The sequence below is a fragment of the Pan troglodytes genome, chromosome 4 (assembly GCF_028858775.2).
Source record: "Pan troglodytes isolate AG18354 chromosome 4, NHGRI_mPanTro3-v2.0_pri, whole genome shotgun sequence".
Lineage (NCBI taxonomy): Eukaryota > Metazoa > Chordata > Mammalia > Primates > Hominidae > Pan > Pan troglodytes.
The window spans coordinates 106,255,601-106,274,008 of record NC_072402.2 but is presented as its reverse complement, the minus strand read 5'-3'; the positions used below and the strand labels follow the sequence as shown (position 1 = coordinate 106,274,008).

At 44.7% G+C, this 18,408-nt stretch overlaps 1 protein-coding gene across 5 annotated transcripts in view; it reads right to left on the bottom strand.

Annotated features, from left to right (window-relative positions):
• The window catches only part of LOC104006505 (uncharacterized), a 243,330-nt gene that overhangs the window by 74,972 nt on the left and 149,950 nt on the right, over positions 1–18,408 (bottom strand). For 2 of the 5 annotated variants that reach the window (XR_010156933.1, XR_010156935.1), the window contains one exon: positions 8,189–8,346. The exons of 1 other annotated variant lie outside the window; for it this stretch is intronic. Coding sequence is in view for 1 of the 4 variants with exons in the window: in XM_063810508.1 (XP_063666578.1) it covers positions 2,023–2,431 (409 nt within the window). In the remaining 3 variants the exon portion in view is untranslated. Of the gene's footprint in view, positions 1–1,446; positions 1,532–2,022; positions 3,113–8,188; positions 8,347–18,408 lie in introns of those variants that run through there. 2 more of the 5 variants (XR_010156932.1, XM_063810508.1) reach the window with 2 other exon arrangements.

The following is an 18,408-nucleotide window of genomic DNA, read 5'->3' as shown; positions in this document are numbered from 1 at the left end:
TATTTCAGTAAAATCTACTTCCCAGTAGATACCGGGCCTGGTTCCCCTGAGCCTTGTTCCTGTTGCAGCTTGAGATTGGGGGTATGCGTTGTTAAGCTGGCAGACTTTGCAACTTGTCACGATACTGCTGGCCATCTCAGCTATATGTCTGATTTTGAGCTTGGAGCGTCTGATCAGGTCTATCATCCGCCGGGCCCCCAGGTGGGTGGTTCGGTGGATGTGTTCTAACACCTGTTGTCCTAATTTTTCTGGTAGGATGGTTTGGTCATTAGTATTAGTCCACCACCCATTCTGGATTTGTTTCAGGGGAAGTTTGTCAATCCACTGGAGATCTTGTTCTGAATATTCAGGGAAATATGGCAAGTCCCGGGGGGCCTGGGTCAGGGAGCTGGAGTGCAAGGAGTTGGCTGGGAGCCTTTGCCACATTCCTTGCAGTTTGGTCTGCCAGAAAGTTGCCTTGAGCAGTTGGAGTAGTTAGTTTCTGATGCCCTGGGCAATGTACAATGGCTAATTTTTCTGGCCTCCATAGGGCTGTTAGCAGGGCTAGGATCTCTTGCTTGTTTTTTATCTCTTTTCCTTCAGCCGTCAGTAACCCTAGTTCCCTGTAAATGGCCCCATGTATATGCGCCGTTGCAAAAGCATATTGGCTGTCTGTATATACTGTCAGCTTTTTCCCCGCCCCTAAGGTAAGAGCTTGGGTGAGCGCTATCAGTTCGGCCTTCTGGGCCGATGTCCCCGGGGGCAGGGGTTCCGCCCAGATTACCTCAGTCTCTGAAGTTACTGCCGCTCCAGCGTACCTCTGGCCTTGATGCATGAAGCTGCTCCCATCAGTGAACCAGATGAGGTTGGCGTCAGGAAGTGGGCGGTCCTGCAGGTCTTCTCGAACTCCGTGCACCTGAGCTAGTATCTTGGTGCAGTCATGGAGTGGGGCGTCCAGATCCGGGTTGGGCAGCAGCGAGGCAGGGTTTAAGGTCGTTGGGGGCAGGAAAATTATCCTGAGAGGATTTAGTAGTAGTCCTTTGTACTGGGTGAGGCGGGCGTTACTCATCCATCGATTAGGTGGCTGTTTGAGTACACCTTCGATGGCATGTGGAGTAACGACCCACAATTCTTGCCCCATGACAAGTTTATGAGCATCTTGCACCATCAGAGCCGTGGCCGCAATCATTCGGAGACAAGGGGGCCACCCGGCAGCTACTGGGTCTAACTTCTTTGACAGGTAGGCAACTGGCCTCCGCCAGGGGCCTAAGTTCTGAGTTATTACCGCCTTGGCGACACCCTTATTCCCATCCACGTATAAGTGGAAGGGCTTGGTAACATCAGGTAGTCCTAGTGCAGGCGCGGAGAGTAGGGCAGTTTTAATCTGTTGGAAGGCCAACTCGGCTTCGTCTGTCCAATTAAATGGCTGTTGCCCCCGTGTTGCCTGATACAAGGGTTTAGCCAGTTCTGCGAACCCAGGTATCCATAGTCTGCAAAATCCCGCCGACCCCAGGAATTCTCTCACTTGTCGGGTGGATTGTGGCCTGGGGATCTGCAGAACAGTTTGTTTCCGGGCGTCTGTTAGCCAGCGCTGCCCTCCCTTAAGCAGGTACCCTAGATATGTTACCTCTGGCTGTAGATGCTCTTTCTGTACCACTGCTGCCAGGACCTTGGTCATTTTTTTAGTGGCCTTAAATTGCTTTTCCTCTGGAGTATCTCTGTTATTGTAAACCCGCTGGGCTATCTGAAGGAGGTCCTGAATCCGCTTTCCCTCCAAGTCTTCTAATTTCTGGAGTTTTCTCTTAATATCTGGGGCTGCCTGATTTACGAAAGACATTACAACAGCTGCCTGACTTCCTGGAGCCTCTGGATCTATGGGGGTGTACTGTCTAAAAGCTTCCATTAATCTTTCTAAGTAGGTAGCTGGGCTCTCTGTCTTTCCCTGCAGAATAGAATATACTTTAGCCAAATTAGTGGGCTTGCGAGCAGCTGCCCAGAGACCTGCCATTAGAGTCTGGCGATAAAGGTGTAGCCGTCCCCTACCTTCTGCCGTGTTGTAGTCCCACGCCGGCCTGGTCAGATGAAAGGTTGTGTTTATGAGGTCGGGGTTGGCAGTCGGTTGACCGTCGTCCCCCGGGACCAGCTTTCTAGCTTCTATCTGTATTCTCTCTCGCTCTTCTGTGGTGAACAAAATTCGGAGGAGCTGCTGACAATCATCCCAAGTGGGCTGGTGGGTGAACATGACACTATCTAGTAAAGCCAGTAAATCTTTGGGGTTGTCTGAAAACCGAGCACTCTGAGTTTTCCAGTTATACAGATCACTGGTGGAGAATGGCCAGTACTGGAGCCTGGGGATTCCTGTGTCATCTGGGGGTCCTATTTCCCAAAGGGGTAAAGCCACCGTGGAGTCAGGCAGCTGAGGGGGGCTAGTCCGCGAAGTGTGCCCTCGCATCCTCCCCGCCGGCCCTTCAAAGTTACTTTCCCTTTCAGCGGGCCCGTGTGTGCCGGCCGCCTCCCGTCCGCCTGCTCCCTCCCGCAGCTCAGCCAGGGGGGCTGGGGCCTGGGGCCCGGAGGGGTACGGAGGGGGTTCTGTGAACAGTGGGTCCCCACTGTCAGGTAGAACAGGATGGGGGTGGGGCAGTTGGTTGCTTGGATTTTAGTGGTCGAGCAACCAGTGCCTTACAGGGTTCAGAGGCCAATTGGAAAGGGGACAGCCAAGGAGGCGGGTTCTCAACAAGGTCCTGCCATATGAGGATATATGGGACTTGATCTAAGTGGCCCGCACGCCCAGGTAGGAAAATCTTGGACTTTACCCTAGTGATGACAGCAAGTCGGAAGGTCCCTTCGGGCGGCCACCCCACATCAAAGGCAGGCCATTCGGAGCGACACAGAGTAATTAGCTTTCCTTTCCTGATTTCTATACCAAGATCATGGCCCCTTGCTCTAACTTCTTTGAAATTACTCGTAAGGAGAGATAGAGGAGTGCTCTGGGTATTACCCATCCTGTAATAATTTGTAGTCTCTTCCTGTAAAGGAATGTGGGTTTGAATCCCTGTAAAGGAAATCTGATCTGACTTATTAATGATATCTAATCGCAGGCGCACTTTGGCAGCCCTGGTCAGAGGCAGCTGCTGCCCGCCAAACCGGGGCAGTTCAGATCGCAAGCGCGCACCGGAAGCCTGGGTCAGAGTTAGCCGCCTGGATCGCGGTCGCGCTGGGGCAGCCCAGATTAGAGACAGCTGCTGCCCGCCAAACCGGGGCAGTTCAGATCGCAAGCGTGCACCGGAAGCCCGGGTCAGAGTTAGCCGCCTGGATCGTGGTCGCGCTGGGGCAGCCCAGATTAGAGACAGCTGCTGCCCACCAAACCGGGGCAGCTCAGATCAGAGACAGCTGCTGCCCGCCCAACCGGGCAGCTCAGATACGGCTGCTGCCCGCCAAACCGGGGCAGCTCAGATCAGAGACAGCTGCTGCCCACCAAACCGGGGCAGCTCAGATCAGAGACAGCTGCTGCCCGCCAAACCGGGGCAGCTCAGATCAGAGACAGCTGCTGCCCGCCCAACCGGGCAGCTCAGATACAGCTGCTGCCCGCCAAACCGGGGCAGCTCAGATCGCAATATAGATCAGATGAGAGCCAGGGGACGTCTCCCACCGGTCTCCGCTGGCCGTCCTATAGTGCGTCCGCCAGGACTGTGCCAGCTCCAGTTTCAGACCTCGCGAGTCACAGATTCGGATTCAGAACAGACACAGACAGACAAACGGAGATGAGCCAGCTCACCTATCAGTAGATCGATCCTAGCAGATCCGTTGACCAGGGGTCTGGTGGGCTTGGGGAATCCCGGACGAGCCCCCAGATGTTATGCCCAGACCGTTAGTTCCCCAAAGAAGACCACCAGAGTCCAGAGTCAAAGCCAAGTGGCAAGGATCTTTACTACAAGTTCGAACCTGGTCCCTCCATTCCACAGCAAACAAGAGGGCCCAGAACAATGCGAGTGTTTGCTTTTTATAGCCTGAAAGTTACAGGGGAACAAAGGAATTCTTTTGGTTCCCGCTCTTTCAGTAAAACTTTGAACGGCTGTCCCCTTATTGGAGACTTTCCTGGTGGTGTTTGTACTGGGCTCAGGAAGTTTGAGAGATATATGGCGATATGTGGTGGGATGGGAGGATGGGATGTGTTTGTATTGGGCTTGTTTGTTTTGAGCCCGGGGCTGAGGAATGTGCCCGGCTCTTTTCAAGTTAAGACTGGCAGTTTGGGGATAGCACCAGGAGATAGCAGCTTTGATGGCTTGGAAAAACAGTGTAAACGGGCAGTGTAAACAAGAGCAGGGCAAGTATGAATAGTTGAGAATGGTGAATAGGAGTATGACTAGACAGAAGATAGTAGGTATGACAAGTTTTTTGGGGCACAGTCTAAGTTGGTCTGGTGTCTGGAATGAGAAGCTTCTATACAGGAGCTTAAATGGGCTGTACCCTGTAGCATTCTGAGGACCGGCCTGAATTCTGAGAAGGGAAAGTGGTAAAAGTATTGTCCAGTCCCTTTTAAGTTGGTGGCTGAGCTTGGTGAGGTGTGTTTTTAAAAGACCTTTAGTCCATTCTACTTTTCTTGAAGATGGAGGACCGTAAGGGATATAAAGGTTTCACTAAATACTAAGAGCCTGAAAAACTGCTTGGCTGATTTGACTAATAAAGGCTCATCTGTTATCAGACTGTATTGAGTTGGGAAGGCTTAACTGAGGAATTATGTCTGACAGAACGGAAGAAATGACTGCGGTGGCCTTCTCAGACCCTGTAGGAAAGGCCTCTACTTATCCAGTGAAAGTATCTACCTAGTCTAAGAGGTATTTTAGTTATCTGACTCAGGGCATGTTGAGTAAAGCTAACTTGCCAGTCCTGGGTGGGGCAAATCCTCAAGCTTGATGTGTAGGGAAGGGAGGAGGCCTGAATAATCCCTGAGGAGTAGTAGAATAGCAGATGGAACACTGAGAAGTTATTTCCTTGAGGATAGATTTCCACGATGGAAAGGAAATGAGAGGTTCTAAGAGGCAGGCTAGTGGCTTGTACTATAGTATAACCTGCCTTTGCTGGCGTGTGGCGATTAGGCCTGGTGGAACCGCCATCAATAAATCAAGCGTGATCAGGGTGAGGAACAGGAAAGAAGGAAATTTGGGGAAATGGGGTGAATGTCAGGTGGATCAGAGAGATACAGTCATGGGGGTCAGGTGTGGTATCAGGAATAATGTGGGAGGCCAGATTGAAGTCCAGGCCAGGAACAATGGTAATTGTGGGAGACTCAACAAAGAGTGAGTATAGCTGAAGGAGCCAGGAAGCAGAAAGTATATGCGTCAGGTATGAGGAAGAAAATAGATTTTGGAAGTTATGAGAACTGTAGAGAGTGAGTGGAGCATAGTTTGTGATTTTGAGGGCCTCTAAAAGTATTAAAGCTGCGGCAGCCGCTGCACGCAGACATGAGGGCTAGGCTAAAACAGTAAGGTCAAGTTGTTTGGACAGAAAGGCTACAGGGTGTGGTCCTGGCTCTTGTGTAAGAATTCTGACCACGCTAACCATGCCTAGGAAGGAAAGGAGTTGTTGTTTTGTAGAAGGTGCTGGGGTTTGAGAGATCAGTCAGACACGATTGGCAGGGAGAGCACGTGTGTTTTTATGGGAATTATGCCAAGATAGGTAACAGATGAGGAAGAAATTTGGGCTTGATTGAAGTAATGGGGGCTGTCTGTGAAGGTTTGCAGCAGTACAGCCTTGGTAATTTGCTGAGCCTAATGGGTGTCAGGGTCAGTCTAAGTGAAAGCAAAGAGAGGCTGGGACGAGGGGTGCAGGGGAATAGTGAAAAAAGCATCTTTAAGGTCAAGCACGGAATAGTGAGTTGTGGAGGCAGGTATTGAGGACAAAAGAGTGTACGGGTTGGGCACCACAGGGTGGACAGGCAAAACAATTTGGTTGATAAGGTGCAGATCCTGAACTAACTTGTAAGGCTTGTCTGGTTTTAGGACAGGTAAAATGGGGGAATTGTAAGGAGAGTTTATAGGGTTTAAAAGGCCATGCTGTAGCAGGCGAGTGATAACAGGCTTTAATCTTTTTAAAGCGTGCTGTGGGATGGGATATTGGCGTTGAATGGGGTAAGGGTGATTAGGTTTTAATGAGATGGTAAGGGGTGCATGATAGGTCGCCAAGGAGGGGGTAGAGTTATCTTATACTTGTGGGTTAAGGTGGGGGGATACAAGAGGAGAATGCAAAGGAGGCTTTGGATTGGGAAGAAGGGTGGCAATGAGATATAGCTGTAGTCCGGGAATAGTCAGGGAAGCAGATAATTTAGTTAAAAGTGTCTCAGCCTAATAAGGGAACTGGGCAGGTGGGGATAACTAAAAAGGAGTGCTTAAAAGAGTATTGTCTAAGTTGGCACCAGAGTTGGGGAGTTTTCAGAGGTTTAGAAGCCTGGCCATCAATACCCACAACAGTTATGGAGGCAAGGGAAACAGGCCCTTGAAAAGAAGGTAATGTGGAGTGGGTAGCCTCCTTATTGATTAAGAAGGGGACGGGCTTACCTTCCACTGTGAGAGTTACCCGAAGCTTGGCATCCGCGATGGTCTAGGGGGCTTCCGAGGCGATCGCGCAGTGTCAGTCTTCAGCCGCTAAGCCGAGAAGATCTGGGAAGGAGTCAGAGAGCCTTGGGCCAGAGTTCCAGGGGCTCTGGGAGTGGCTGCCAGGTGAGTTGAACAGTCCGATTTTCAGTGGGGTCCCACACAGATGGGACGTGGCTTAGGAGGAATCCCAGGCTCTGGGCATTCCTTGGCCCAGTGGCCAGATTTCCGGCACGTGTAGCAAGCTCCTGGGGGAGGAGGTTCTGGAGGAATGCCTGGCCGCTGCCGTTCGGGCGTTTGGAAGTTGTTATGTGCTGGAGATGTGGCTGGGGTTTGTCTCACAGTGGAGGCAAGGAATTGCAACTTTTTTCTATTATTGTACACCTTGAAGGCAAGGTTAATTAAATCCTGTTGTGGGGTTTGAGGGCTGGAATTTAATTTTTGGAGTTTTATTTAATGTCGGGAGCAGATTGGGTAATAAAATGTATTTTGAGAATAAGACGGCCTTTTGACCTTTTAGGGTCTAGGGCTGTAAAGTGTCTCAGGGTTGCTGCCAAACAAGTCATGAACTGGGCTGGATTTTTATATTTGATGAAAAAGAGCCTAACGCTTCTGATTTGGGATAAAGAAAAAGAAGCATTAACCTTGACTATGCCTTTAGCTCCAGCCACCTTTTTAAGAGTAAGTTGCTGGGCAGGAGGGGGAGGGCTAGTCACGGAACGAAACTGTAAGCCGGACCAGGTGTGAGGAGGGGAGGTGATAAAAAGATTATAGAGTGGAGGAGCAGAGGCTGAGGAAGAATTGGGACCTAGCTCGGCCTGGCGAGGACCAGCCTGGGGAGGAAGGGAGAGGTCAGATGGGTCTGTAGAAAAGGAAGATTAGAAAGACTCAGCGACGCTTGGGGTTGGTACTGAGGGGACAGGCGGGAGGGAAAGAAGGAAGATTTGGGATGAGTTGCACTGGGCACGGAGACTAGGAAGGGACTGCTGTGTAAAAGAATGCCTGGATGTCAGGCACCTCAGACCATTTGCCTATTTTACGACAAGAATTATTTAGATCTTGCAGGATGGAAAAATTCAAAGTGCCATTTTCTGGCTATTTGGAACTACAGTCGAGTTTGTATTGGGGTCAAGCGGCATTGCAGAAGAAAATAAGGCATTTAGGTTTTAGGTCAGGTGTGAGTTGAAGAGGTTTTAAGTTTTTGAGAACACAGGCTAAGGGAGAAGGAGGAATGGAAGGTGGAAGCTTACCCATAGTGAAGGATGCAAGCCCAGAGAAAAGAGTAGAGACACGGAGAAGGGGTGGGGGGTTCTTGCCTTCCAGAAAAGCAGAGAAGGGGTTGGGGCATGGAAATAAGGGATTGGGGCACAGAGATAAGAGGTCAGGGTGCGGAAATAAGGGATTGGGGCGCAGAGATAAGAGGTTGGGGTGTGGAAATAAGCGACTGGGGGGTTCTTGCCCCCTTGGGAAGCGGGACTTGCCGCTAAGGGTGAAGGAGAAGGGGTTGAGGGGTACTTGCCCTTGCCCCAGGAAAGCGGGACTTGCCGCTAAGGGTGAAGGGGAAGGGGTTGAGGGGTAGTGAGGGAGGTTGGAGAAGAGAGTAAAAACAGGCCGCTTACCGGATTTGAAATTGGTGAGATGTTTCTTGGGCTGATCGGTCTGAGGACCTGAGGTCGTAGGTGGATCTTTCTCACGGAGCAAAGAGCAGGAGGACAGGAGATTGATCTCCCAAGGGAGGTCCCCTGATCTGAGTCACAGCACCAAATTTCATGGGTGCCTGTGTGAAGAGACCACCAAACAGGCTTTGTGTGAGCAACATGGCTGTTTATTTCACCTGGGCGCAGGTGGGCTGAGTCCGAAAAGAGAGTCAGCGAAGGGAGATAAGGGTGGGGCCACTTTATAGGATTTGGGTAGGTAAAGGAAAATTACAGTCAAAGGGGGTTTGTTCTCTGGCGGGCAGGAGTGGGGGTCGCAAGGTGCTCAGTGGGGGTGCTTTTTGAGCCAGGATGAGCCAGGAAAAGGACTTTCACAAGGTAATGTCATCAGTTAAGGCAAGGACCGGCCATTTACACTTCTTTTGTGGTGGAATGTCATCAGTTAAGGTGGGGCAGGGCATATTCACTTCTTTTGTGATTCTTCAGTTACTTCAGGCCATCTGGGTGTATACGTGCAAGTCACAGGGGATGCGATGGCTTGGCTTGGGCTCAGAGGCCTGACAGTTGCTTCTATTTTTAGCCTCTGGAAACACACTCTCTTAGAGCCCTGAGCCACATGGAAGGAGTTCAGCTATCTTGCAAAGAAGCCATGTGGAGAAGCCCTGAAACCACAGGAGAGGAAGAAGGCCCTGGCTGAGCCTAGGCATCAGCCAACCCAACTAAGCTGCTAGACACATTAAAGAATGCTTCTTGGACCACCATAAATCCGAACAGCCACCAGCTGAAGATAACTTGAACATTGTATTCATTGATTGAGTGGCCCCAGTCAATGCCATGAAGCAGAAGAATTGGCAAGCTAAGCCGTGGCCAAAATTCTAACCTATAGACTTTGAACTTAATGAATTGACTATTGTTTTAAGACATTACATTTTGGGTGGTTTGTTAAATGACAATACATGACAGGACAAGCATGTAGACTGACTTTTGTACTTCAAAGAAGGTATGACTATCTACTCCCTTCCTACTTTGAAAGAATGGTTGCAATTGCCCAGCAATAAGATATACAACAAAACCATAATCAATACTTGGGAATGAAGGGTGGGTGATGAAGGTGGCTTCACACGTGGGGAGCAGATTCCTGTTTTTTAGGATGGTTGATCTAAACCACAATAATATCAAGAATATCTCATCAGGACAGCACATATATGAGAAATACCATTATAATATCCAGTTTAATTCCAATCCAATTTTCCTCCAGACCTAGCTGATAAGCCTATCCAGACAGCGTGTGAGGTGGTAATCATAGGTGTACTTTATCAGGTGCTAATAACAGAATCTGACCATGATTTCTAAGTTTATTTGAGGGCGTGCAACATTCTCAGAGATTAGTCCTAAAAGGCCTTTTGGCACCCTCTACCAACCCATCCACCAAATCCACTAACAGCAAAAAAGAGAAAATCTCAGCAATTTCTTTCCTGCAGAGTCGTCTTTCTTGATATTATCTAAACCTAAAATGCACTAGAATATATTTCTGTTTGTTTTCATCACTGCTGTGTTCTCAGTGCCTAGAACAGGGCCTGGGACATAGTAGACTCAATAAATATTGCTGATAAAATAAATTGTTGCATTAGAAAAAAATAAGACGCAATTCTGGGCAGAGGTGGTCACTCTCTAGAGGTATCAGACTACCAGCATCTCTTCAAGGCCTCAGGCATGTCCAAGTATGGTTCAGAAGAGTATCAGAAAATATTTTATTTAAAAAGTATTAAGTATATTTTATAACATTTAAGAAAAAAGAATGAAGAATAACATAACTAATATCCATGTACTACCACCTGGCTTAAGAGCTAATATATTGCCAACAATGTTCAATTCACCTAGTGTGGCCCTCCCTGGGTGCCTTCTCCATCCTGCCCCTGAAATATAATGACTAGACTTAATTTGGTGTTTATCAATCTCATGTATTTCTTTATAGTTTTATTATATGTATATGTATCTTTAAGCACCAATAGTGTTGTGTTGCATGCTCTAAATTGTATGTGTTATCTTACTGTGTAAGTTCTTCTGTAATCTGCTCTAGTTATATTTAAGTGCACACCTTTCAGAAATTCTATACACGTACATGTGCACACGCATATGCAGACATACTGTATATGCTGTTTTGTAACTTCATTTTTTCTTTACAGTTTTTCATCCTAAGACATCTTGCAAATACAAAAAGTAATACAAAAAACCCAAGTTGGACAAAACTTAAGAAATTAAACACTGCACCCTATGTATTCCCTTCCTCCACTGCATTCAGGTCCTCCCCACATAGACATTTATATTTTCCATCCCCCCAAAATATCTAATATTAGTTTATATTTTTTAAACTTCATATTGCATTCTGTTCTGAAATGAAGAGGTGAAATTGTGACTTTTGAGCTTCTGGGCTTCCCGTAAGGGCAACAGTTCCAACTCCCCACCTGGTGAGTGCCACTGCACCATTACCTGGTCTCAGGTCCGCTCCCACCACCTTCCACTCACTCCCCACCATCCCACAGCCCCATTACACCACTATCCTAGTCTCTTCATTCTTCAGATTCCTTCAGAGCACACTATGGGTATCACCACCACACAGATTTTTCTCCTCTCTTCATTTTTGACACTTGTGGATTTCCCTGTTTTATTGTGAAATCATCTATGCTTTTTTTTTTTTTTTTTTTTTTTTTTTTTGAGACAGGGTCTCACTTTGTTTCCCAGGCTTAAGTGCGAGGTGCAATCATGACTCACTGCAGCCTTCAACTCCCAGGCTCAAGCTATCCTTCCACCTCAGCTCTGGAGTAGCTGGGACTACAGGCACACATCACCACAGCTAGCTAACTTTTTTGTTTTTTGTAGAGACAGGGTCTCCATATGTTTCCCAGGCTGGCCTCCTACCTCAGACTCCCAAAGTGCTAGTGTATAGAGCGCCCTTGACATAAGTAACTCCATCTTAGAAAAAGACTCCATCTTACATTTCAAAAGGCACTTTGCCAACAGGGAGCAGATGTTTTGCGTGATCAATAAAGACTGCATCCAGCCAGGTAACAACGTAACCAAGCACACTCTTCCACTATCAGTCCTCACCAGAGGATTCTGTGGCCATAAAAAGAGCAGGACTTCTGCATCTCCTAACACCCATCGTTGCTGTCACTTGTGATAAGCACCTGGCATATGCCGCCGAAGGCTCTGCCTGCAACAAAGACTCCTCCCTGCAAGAACAACAGATCACCTGGGCCAGACCAGGATATTCTTTTTGTCTCATCACTCATGCTCGACTGGTTCACTAATCCTTTTTCCTATCCCCTTTCTCTTAATGTTAAATGTTTGTTGTGGAACATTTAGTCTATAATATTTATACATTGAATAAGTATACTATATGTATGGTTTGCAAAATTGACTGACTTGTGGAGTGACTTGAGCCCGTGTGCCTGTGGCTCTGACTACCGAGTGAACAGGAAGTACTAAGGAGAACTGCCTCCTTGGGAACTCCATGGAGCTCTTGGCTTTTGTAATTGAAATAGCATTAATAAAAGTCTGACATTGTGGAAAGACACAAATGTGCACGGACTTGGTTATCTCTGACTTGCATCCTTCACAATAGCTGGGATTACAGGCATGAGCCACCGCACCTGGCCTCATCTATGCATTTTAAAAGATGTTTATTCTACCATATGCAGTTTTTCTAGGTGTAGCAGGGGAGTTTTTCAGGATAAGAAACCTGCCAAATTTCTGGAAGTGAAAGTCTTGAAAGTTTCCTAAATATTCTAAATATGTATTGTAGTCAGCACAAATAGTAATTTCCCATAAGAATCTCACAATTTAAATAGCTGACAGATATTTATAAAACATCTGCTAGATTTTATTAGGGGTATGTCAATTTAATCTAAACAACTCACTTTGTTTCAGTGTTAATGTGTTTATATAATAATTTTTGTTTTCATAGATACATTTTACAGTTATTAAATAGAGAATAACAATACATGTCTAATAGTTTAAGAAAAAAAGTAACAGAGTTTTCCTTTATTAGAACAAAAATGAAAGGAATTCTTTCATAGGCATTAGAATAAAAATGAAGGGAATTCTTTCATAGCAGTGTAGTAAAGAAAAGGGGAGAAAGGTTGTGCGGGGACAATCTTCAAACTGGTTAAGACAAGTTTAGTTAGAAAGAACATTCTGAGTTGGACTGACTAACCCAGATGTGAGGGGACACCCATTATTTGGTAAAAAAAGATTTTGGTATGACCATACAAGCAAGTATACCCATTAGTTATGACCAGTGGAAAAATGGAACTCTGTAAATTTGGGAAGTTCTGTTCTAGAACTACACACTGAAGATCAAGTAGATATTATTTCATCTGAGGTTCATATTTTGTGGTCATGACTGCTTAGATATTTTTATTTTGCATTTATTCTCTTTTTATATTTGAAATTTCACCCTGACTTAGTAGGTATCCTAGCTAGCTTCTGACTGCTCCTCCCCCATGTTCTAGCCTCTTCCTGCTTCAGCTCCTGGAGGCTCATGCATTTCCACAGTAGTCTCTTGCCCCTGACTTACAATGTCAATGACAGGCACTAGGATGGGTAGAAGGAGAATGAGTTGCATATGAGATGAATGCATATGAGTACTTATTTCCACAGCATGCTCCCTGACAGGTCATCATGGGTTATCTGTGTTTCCCTACCCAAGGTCATGGCTCCTGCCAGGCAATATTTCCATACAGTTACTATCTCCTGGTTATGGTAACTCTTGCCCCTTCAGGCTTTGAATGGTCCCCGTACCTCCTTGCTACTAGCTCCACACGCCATTGACACTGCCCACCTCTTTATTAAACTCCCTTCAAATTATCTAACTTGATTGTTCCATCCAATTCTTGCTGACTGATACAGTGGATAATTTTGGTGTGAAATGAGGCTGAGGATATTGGAAGGGAACAACCCTGCTGATATGGTCAGATACGTTTTTTAAAAGATTACTCTGGCTATAATAAAAACCAATTGTAAGAAAGCCAGAATGGATGTGGGTAGACCTATTAGGAAATTTTATCAGTTGCCCTGGAGAGACTAATACTATTTGTCATGGATTTAGATGAGGAGATGATGATGATTACTCCCAGGTTTCCAGCTTGCGTAACTAGATAGCATAGCAGCCGTAACATGGAGAACACTGGAACGAACCAGGTTTTCCAAGTAAAGGCAAGCAAGCACAGGGAGCAGCTCATTTATTTTGATTCTGAATATGTTTAGTGGAAGGGGCCTTCAGGACACCCAAGATGAGGGCAAGTGGCCAGCTGGACGTATGGGTCTGGGGAGCTTGGAAGATGTAAATTTGTGAGACATGTAGAGTGATCGGATGGCCTGAGAACAGAGTAAAGAGTGAAAAGAGGAGAGGGCTAGGAATGAAACTTGAGGAATCCCATCATATAATGACTAGTGAGAGGCAAAGTGTACAAATGAAACTGAGAAGGACTAGCCAGAGAGCAAAGAGGAATTCAGCTATCAAAATAGGTCTGAGTCCAACACAAATATCTGATAGTCTGGTGTGAGTTTTTCCAACTTTCAGATTCATCCCACCTGATGATGACAGCCAGTGGTTGCAAAGTCTCACCAGGTTTCTCTCAAACCTTGGAAAGCCACAGAGACAGGTGCGTAGGTCACAGTTTAGGAATACTGGCTCAGAGCCAGATAACCTGGGTTTGCATCGTAATTTCATCTTCTATCAGCTATATGACCTTGGGAAAGTTGCCTAACCTGTATCATTCCTAAAATGGAGATAAATTTATTACTTCCATCTTAGGCACTATGAAAAGTAGACAAAAATAATGTGTACAAAGTCTATAGCACAGTGTATGACACATAGTAAATTTTGGATGTTATTCTCATTTTTCATGAAAAGATTAGGGAATCCAAGGAAAGCAAAACAAAACAAAAGGTAAAAGAAAGAGAGATAAAACATAATGATAGAAAGCCCAGATCACATCTCAGTAGGTTAGAGAGACTGGGGAATGAGGAAAAGCAGGATGAGAACGGCAAGTAGCCCCAGTCTACTGGAATCAACAGGTCCCCTTCCAGCTTCCATACCCTCTAGTGCTTCTGCAAAAAAGCAGAGAAGTACCCGAAAAGGCATGTGGAAGAGGAGTCGGTAAGTGAAGGACTCAGGCCTTCTACCAATTGAATAATTAGGTTTCAAATGATCGAAAGCATATAATAAGTGTTTTTTTCATCATATGCAAATAAGCTCAAAAATGCGTTTCTGCAACATTTGTGGAAAATATTGTGTATGTGGCTGACAATTGAAGTTTCTGATTCCAAACATTTTAGGAACCTACAGAGCTATTTCAGTTTCTGAAGTGACGGCTCTGTGAAGGTGACCAACTTGTCATGGTTTGCCTAGGATTTTCCTGGTTTTAGTATGGTTAAGTCCCGACAAACCCCTCAATCTGGGGAAACTTGAGATAGTTGGTTACTCTACTGGTATCTCCCTCTGATACTGAAGAAAAAAAAACCAAAAAACACTTCCCCCAACTAGTCTGACACCAGGAATTATAACTAACTTGCTGTTTACGAACAGAGAAGAGTGGATCCCTAAAGGGTATGATTTAAGAGGGTACCAAAAAATTTAGTCTCCAAGCCAAATTGTTCCTCATTTTTAGCACACTTTCTGCTCCCATTCCATTGATTGACCCTGACTGAAATTCTGAACTGGCTGACCCTTGGGCTGGGGCCACCTGACACTTCCTTGCAATGTCAATGCAGCCTTGGAGAAGCAAGAAAGCTCTTAGCAGGCATTAACATTTTACCTCAATATAATTTATCAAATTTGTCAGTTCCCTGGCCGACACTGGTGGAAGTGGATTAAAATGATGTAAGTTTTAGGGGAGTATGTAGCAGGTCAAGAAAGAGTCAGATCATGGAGGAAATTGCACATGCATTGATTTAGATAGGGTACCATTGTAGAAACCTCTAGACTTCTAGACAAAAATTTCCAAATCTTTTTTCCTTGGAACACCTGTCCCAAGTTTCTCTCTGTAAAAGGACTCCTTGGCAAATTATCTTTGGAAAACCTGACATGCCGTCTCTCCTTTTTTTAGAGATTCAATATGCAGAGTAGCACAGTAAGAGCTCTGAGAAGCTCAGCATTAGATAATGCTTTTAAATTTTCTTTAACTCATCATTTTTCCATTTTATTTTATCATTAAGCCTTTTGCAATAGTATCTCTCAGAACTAGTATGCTGCAGAACAGTTTTTAGGAAAAATGCTATAATTTTTGAAGAGAAAAAAAATTCCCTCTGCACACTAGAGGTAAACCGATACTAAAGAAATAAAATAACCAGATAGAAGGGTTAAAAAAAAACTCATCTGCTTCACAATAGGGCCAAGCATGTATTCATTCATTCACTTCACAAATCTTTACGATAACTACATGTGACCACTGACTATGGGGCAGGCAGAGTTTCACATGCTGTAGATACAGGAAAGAGCCAGACAAAGACTGCCTTCATAGAGGTTTCATCCTATAGGGAGACTATACAATTGAACCTAGGCTTTTAATCCTCTTTGAACATGTATGTAAAATAAACCTTCAGACCATAAGGTGAGTTAAAAGTCCCTACTGGGGTTTGGACAATTACCTTGATAACTCCTGACCTTGTGGACCTAGATCTGAATCCCTAGTTCTGTCAGCCCCCGCTTCAACTCCTCTCAATGTCCTTGAACCTCAGCTTTCCTCCATGGAATTATCACTCTAGATGTCAGTATGCTGAGGCATCTTCAGCAGAGTAACCAGTTCCAGCCCATGACTGACAAATGCTAATCCTGACGTCCCAGATGGATGGATGAGCCCTAGATCTTCAGGGGGCAGGGTGGTGTTAAAGTGGTAGTGCTGAGGGAGGTATTCAGCAGCAATGATATATATTGAATATTTGAAATGTCACATAAATTCACATAAATTGATGAAACATTCCATTTTATTAAACAGCAGGAGGGAGAATTACTCTAAAACTCAAACATATACTTGTTTCAAAAAGCAAGGGTTCAAGCCATGTCTATCCTAGTTCTTTTCAGGTATTTCACATTTACTCCTTTCAAGGTAGCACATCTAAAGTATTTTAATTATTTAGTTATATAAATCTAAACAAAGGCAAGAGGAGATAGAAAATTAATGTTCTAATATGCACTGGGATTTGTAAGATGAAATCATTATATAAGACTCCTGGCTAGTGGCCAAAATAATATGTCAGTTGCAAAAATTAGAGTAAAACCATCTTCAATAGCTATTCTAAAGCTAAACCAAGTTAACAGATAAAGCACTTGACATTTAGTGACATTTTTAAAACTAAATAAATTTTACTCTTTAATTTCCTATAAGCAAAATTTCATTAAAAGTAAGTACAATGTTAATAACTTCCAAAAATGCCAACAGGCTCCTTCATTTTAAATTACTAAAATATTTTTCATTTTTCATTTTATAACTTTAGGCAGTAGTGTCCTCATGGAGGTTTAAAAACTGGCTCTTTGGGTGGGGAGGAGGAGTTCTGATTTGTAGCATTTGCCAGTTTCCATGGTGTTAAATACACCCATTCACTGTGGTTGGTTTCAACCTACCAGTGTGATAGCATTTTGGAGCTGAAAGCTGCATATAATTAGCTTTCCTGAGTCAATGCAAGCCAATGAGAGTGGCCTACTGCACATCCGGACTAGATTTTCATATTCTGTGTACAGCTTTACTCAAATCCTTTTCTTAAAATTAAGGGAACTGCCACCAGGTGATGAGAAATGCATGGTTCCTATGTTTCCAGAAATACAAAGAAATTCATGTCATGAATCTTGAATTTTCAAAGTCTACATTAAAGAAAACCCACATCCCAAACTATAGCTCTTTATTAGAGTTGCTAAATTATGTAGAGACACTTAACATTTTTTTCTTAACAGGCAGTATAGCATGGTAGGTAAGAGAGTCGGAGTCCTGATATTGAGTTCAGACTCTGCCCCTCTCTACCTCTGTGATTTGGGGCTAGTTATTTTATTTTTATCTCTTTGTACTATTGTTTCATTACCTGTGAATAATAGAGCTAATTATCACATTAGCTAATAGAGTTATTGTGAGGATCAAATGAGATAGTCTATATAAAGGGATTTGCAACTGTGCATAGCACAGTGAGAATTTAATTGTATTAATAGTATTAATGTCATTGGCTAATTCTAATGAAATACATTCATCAAGTTGTTGATTGAGGGTTGGCTCAGCTGCAAAATATGCTGGGACTTTGGCACTCTAGGGTCAGTGAAAAGGAATGAATCTGGAGACATGCAGAGACTTGCCTGCTGAACAACCAGGGATGGTCTCCCAAGTCCACCACTTAGTGACTTTACCCCTCTATGTCTGAGTTCTCTTATATGTAAAACAGGCATAATAATAGCACATGGCTGGGCGCGGTGGCTCATTCCCATAATCCCAGCACTTTGGGAGGCTGAGGCGGGTGGATCACGAGGTCAGGAGTTCAAGACCAGCATGGCCGATATGGTGAAACCCCGTCTCTACTAAAAATACAAAAATTAGCCGGATGTGGTGGCGCGTGCTTGTAATCCCAGCTACTCAGAAGGCTGAGGCAGAGAATTGCTTGAACCTGGGAGGTGGAGGTTGCAGTGAGCTGAGATCTTGCCACTGCACTCCAGCCTGGGCGACAGAGCGAGACTCCGTCTAAAAAAAAAAAAAAGCACCTAATTCATAGCATTGTAATGAAGGTTAGTATATATATATATATATATATATAAAGCACTTAGAATAGCATATTGGCATACAGTAAGCACTCGATAAACATTAGTTATTATTTTTTAAGGCATAGACTGTTGAACAGGAAGTGTACTAAAGTTGTGACTTGGCCAAAAGTACAAATGTCATCAAGTGATAGCAGTAGGCTCTAAATATTGTTACTGCTTCCTTGGTATGGATTCAGGAAATGGGGCAGAACAGTATATAAGGACAATTGCTTGAATAACTCATAGGAAAAAAGAAAAACAGAAATAGAGAAATGAGTCAGTGACTGAAAAAGATAATTTGATACCTTTTTCAATAATTTATACTAAATTGTTGTGATACCATAGCTTAATATTTCTCTAGCTTATTCTTCACATTGTATTAATAATTGTCTTCCAACTTGTC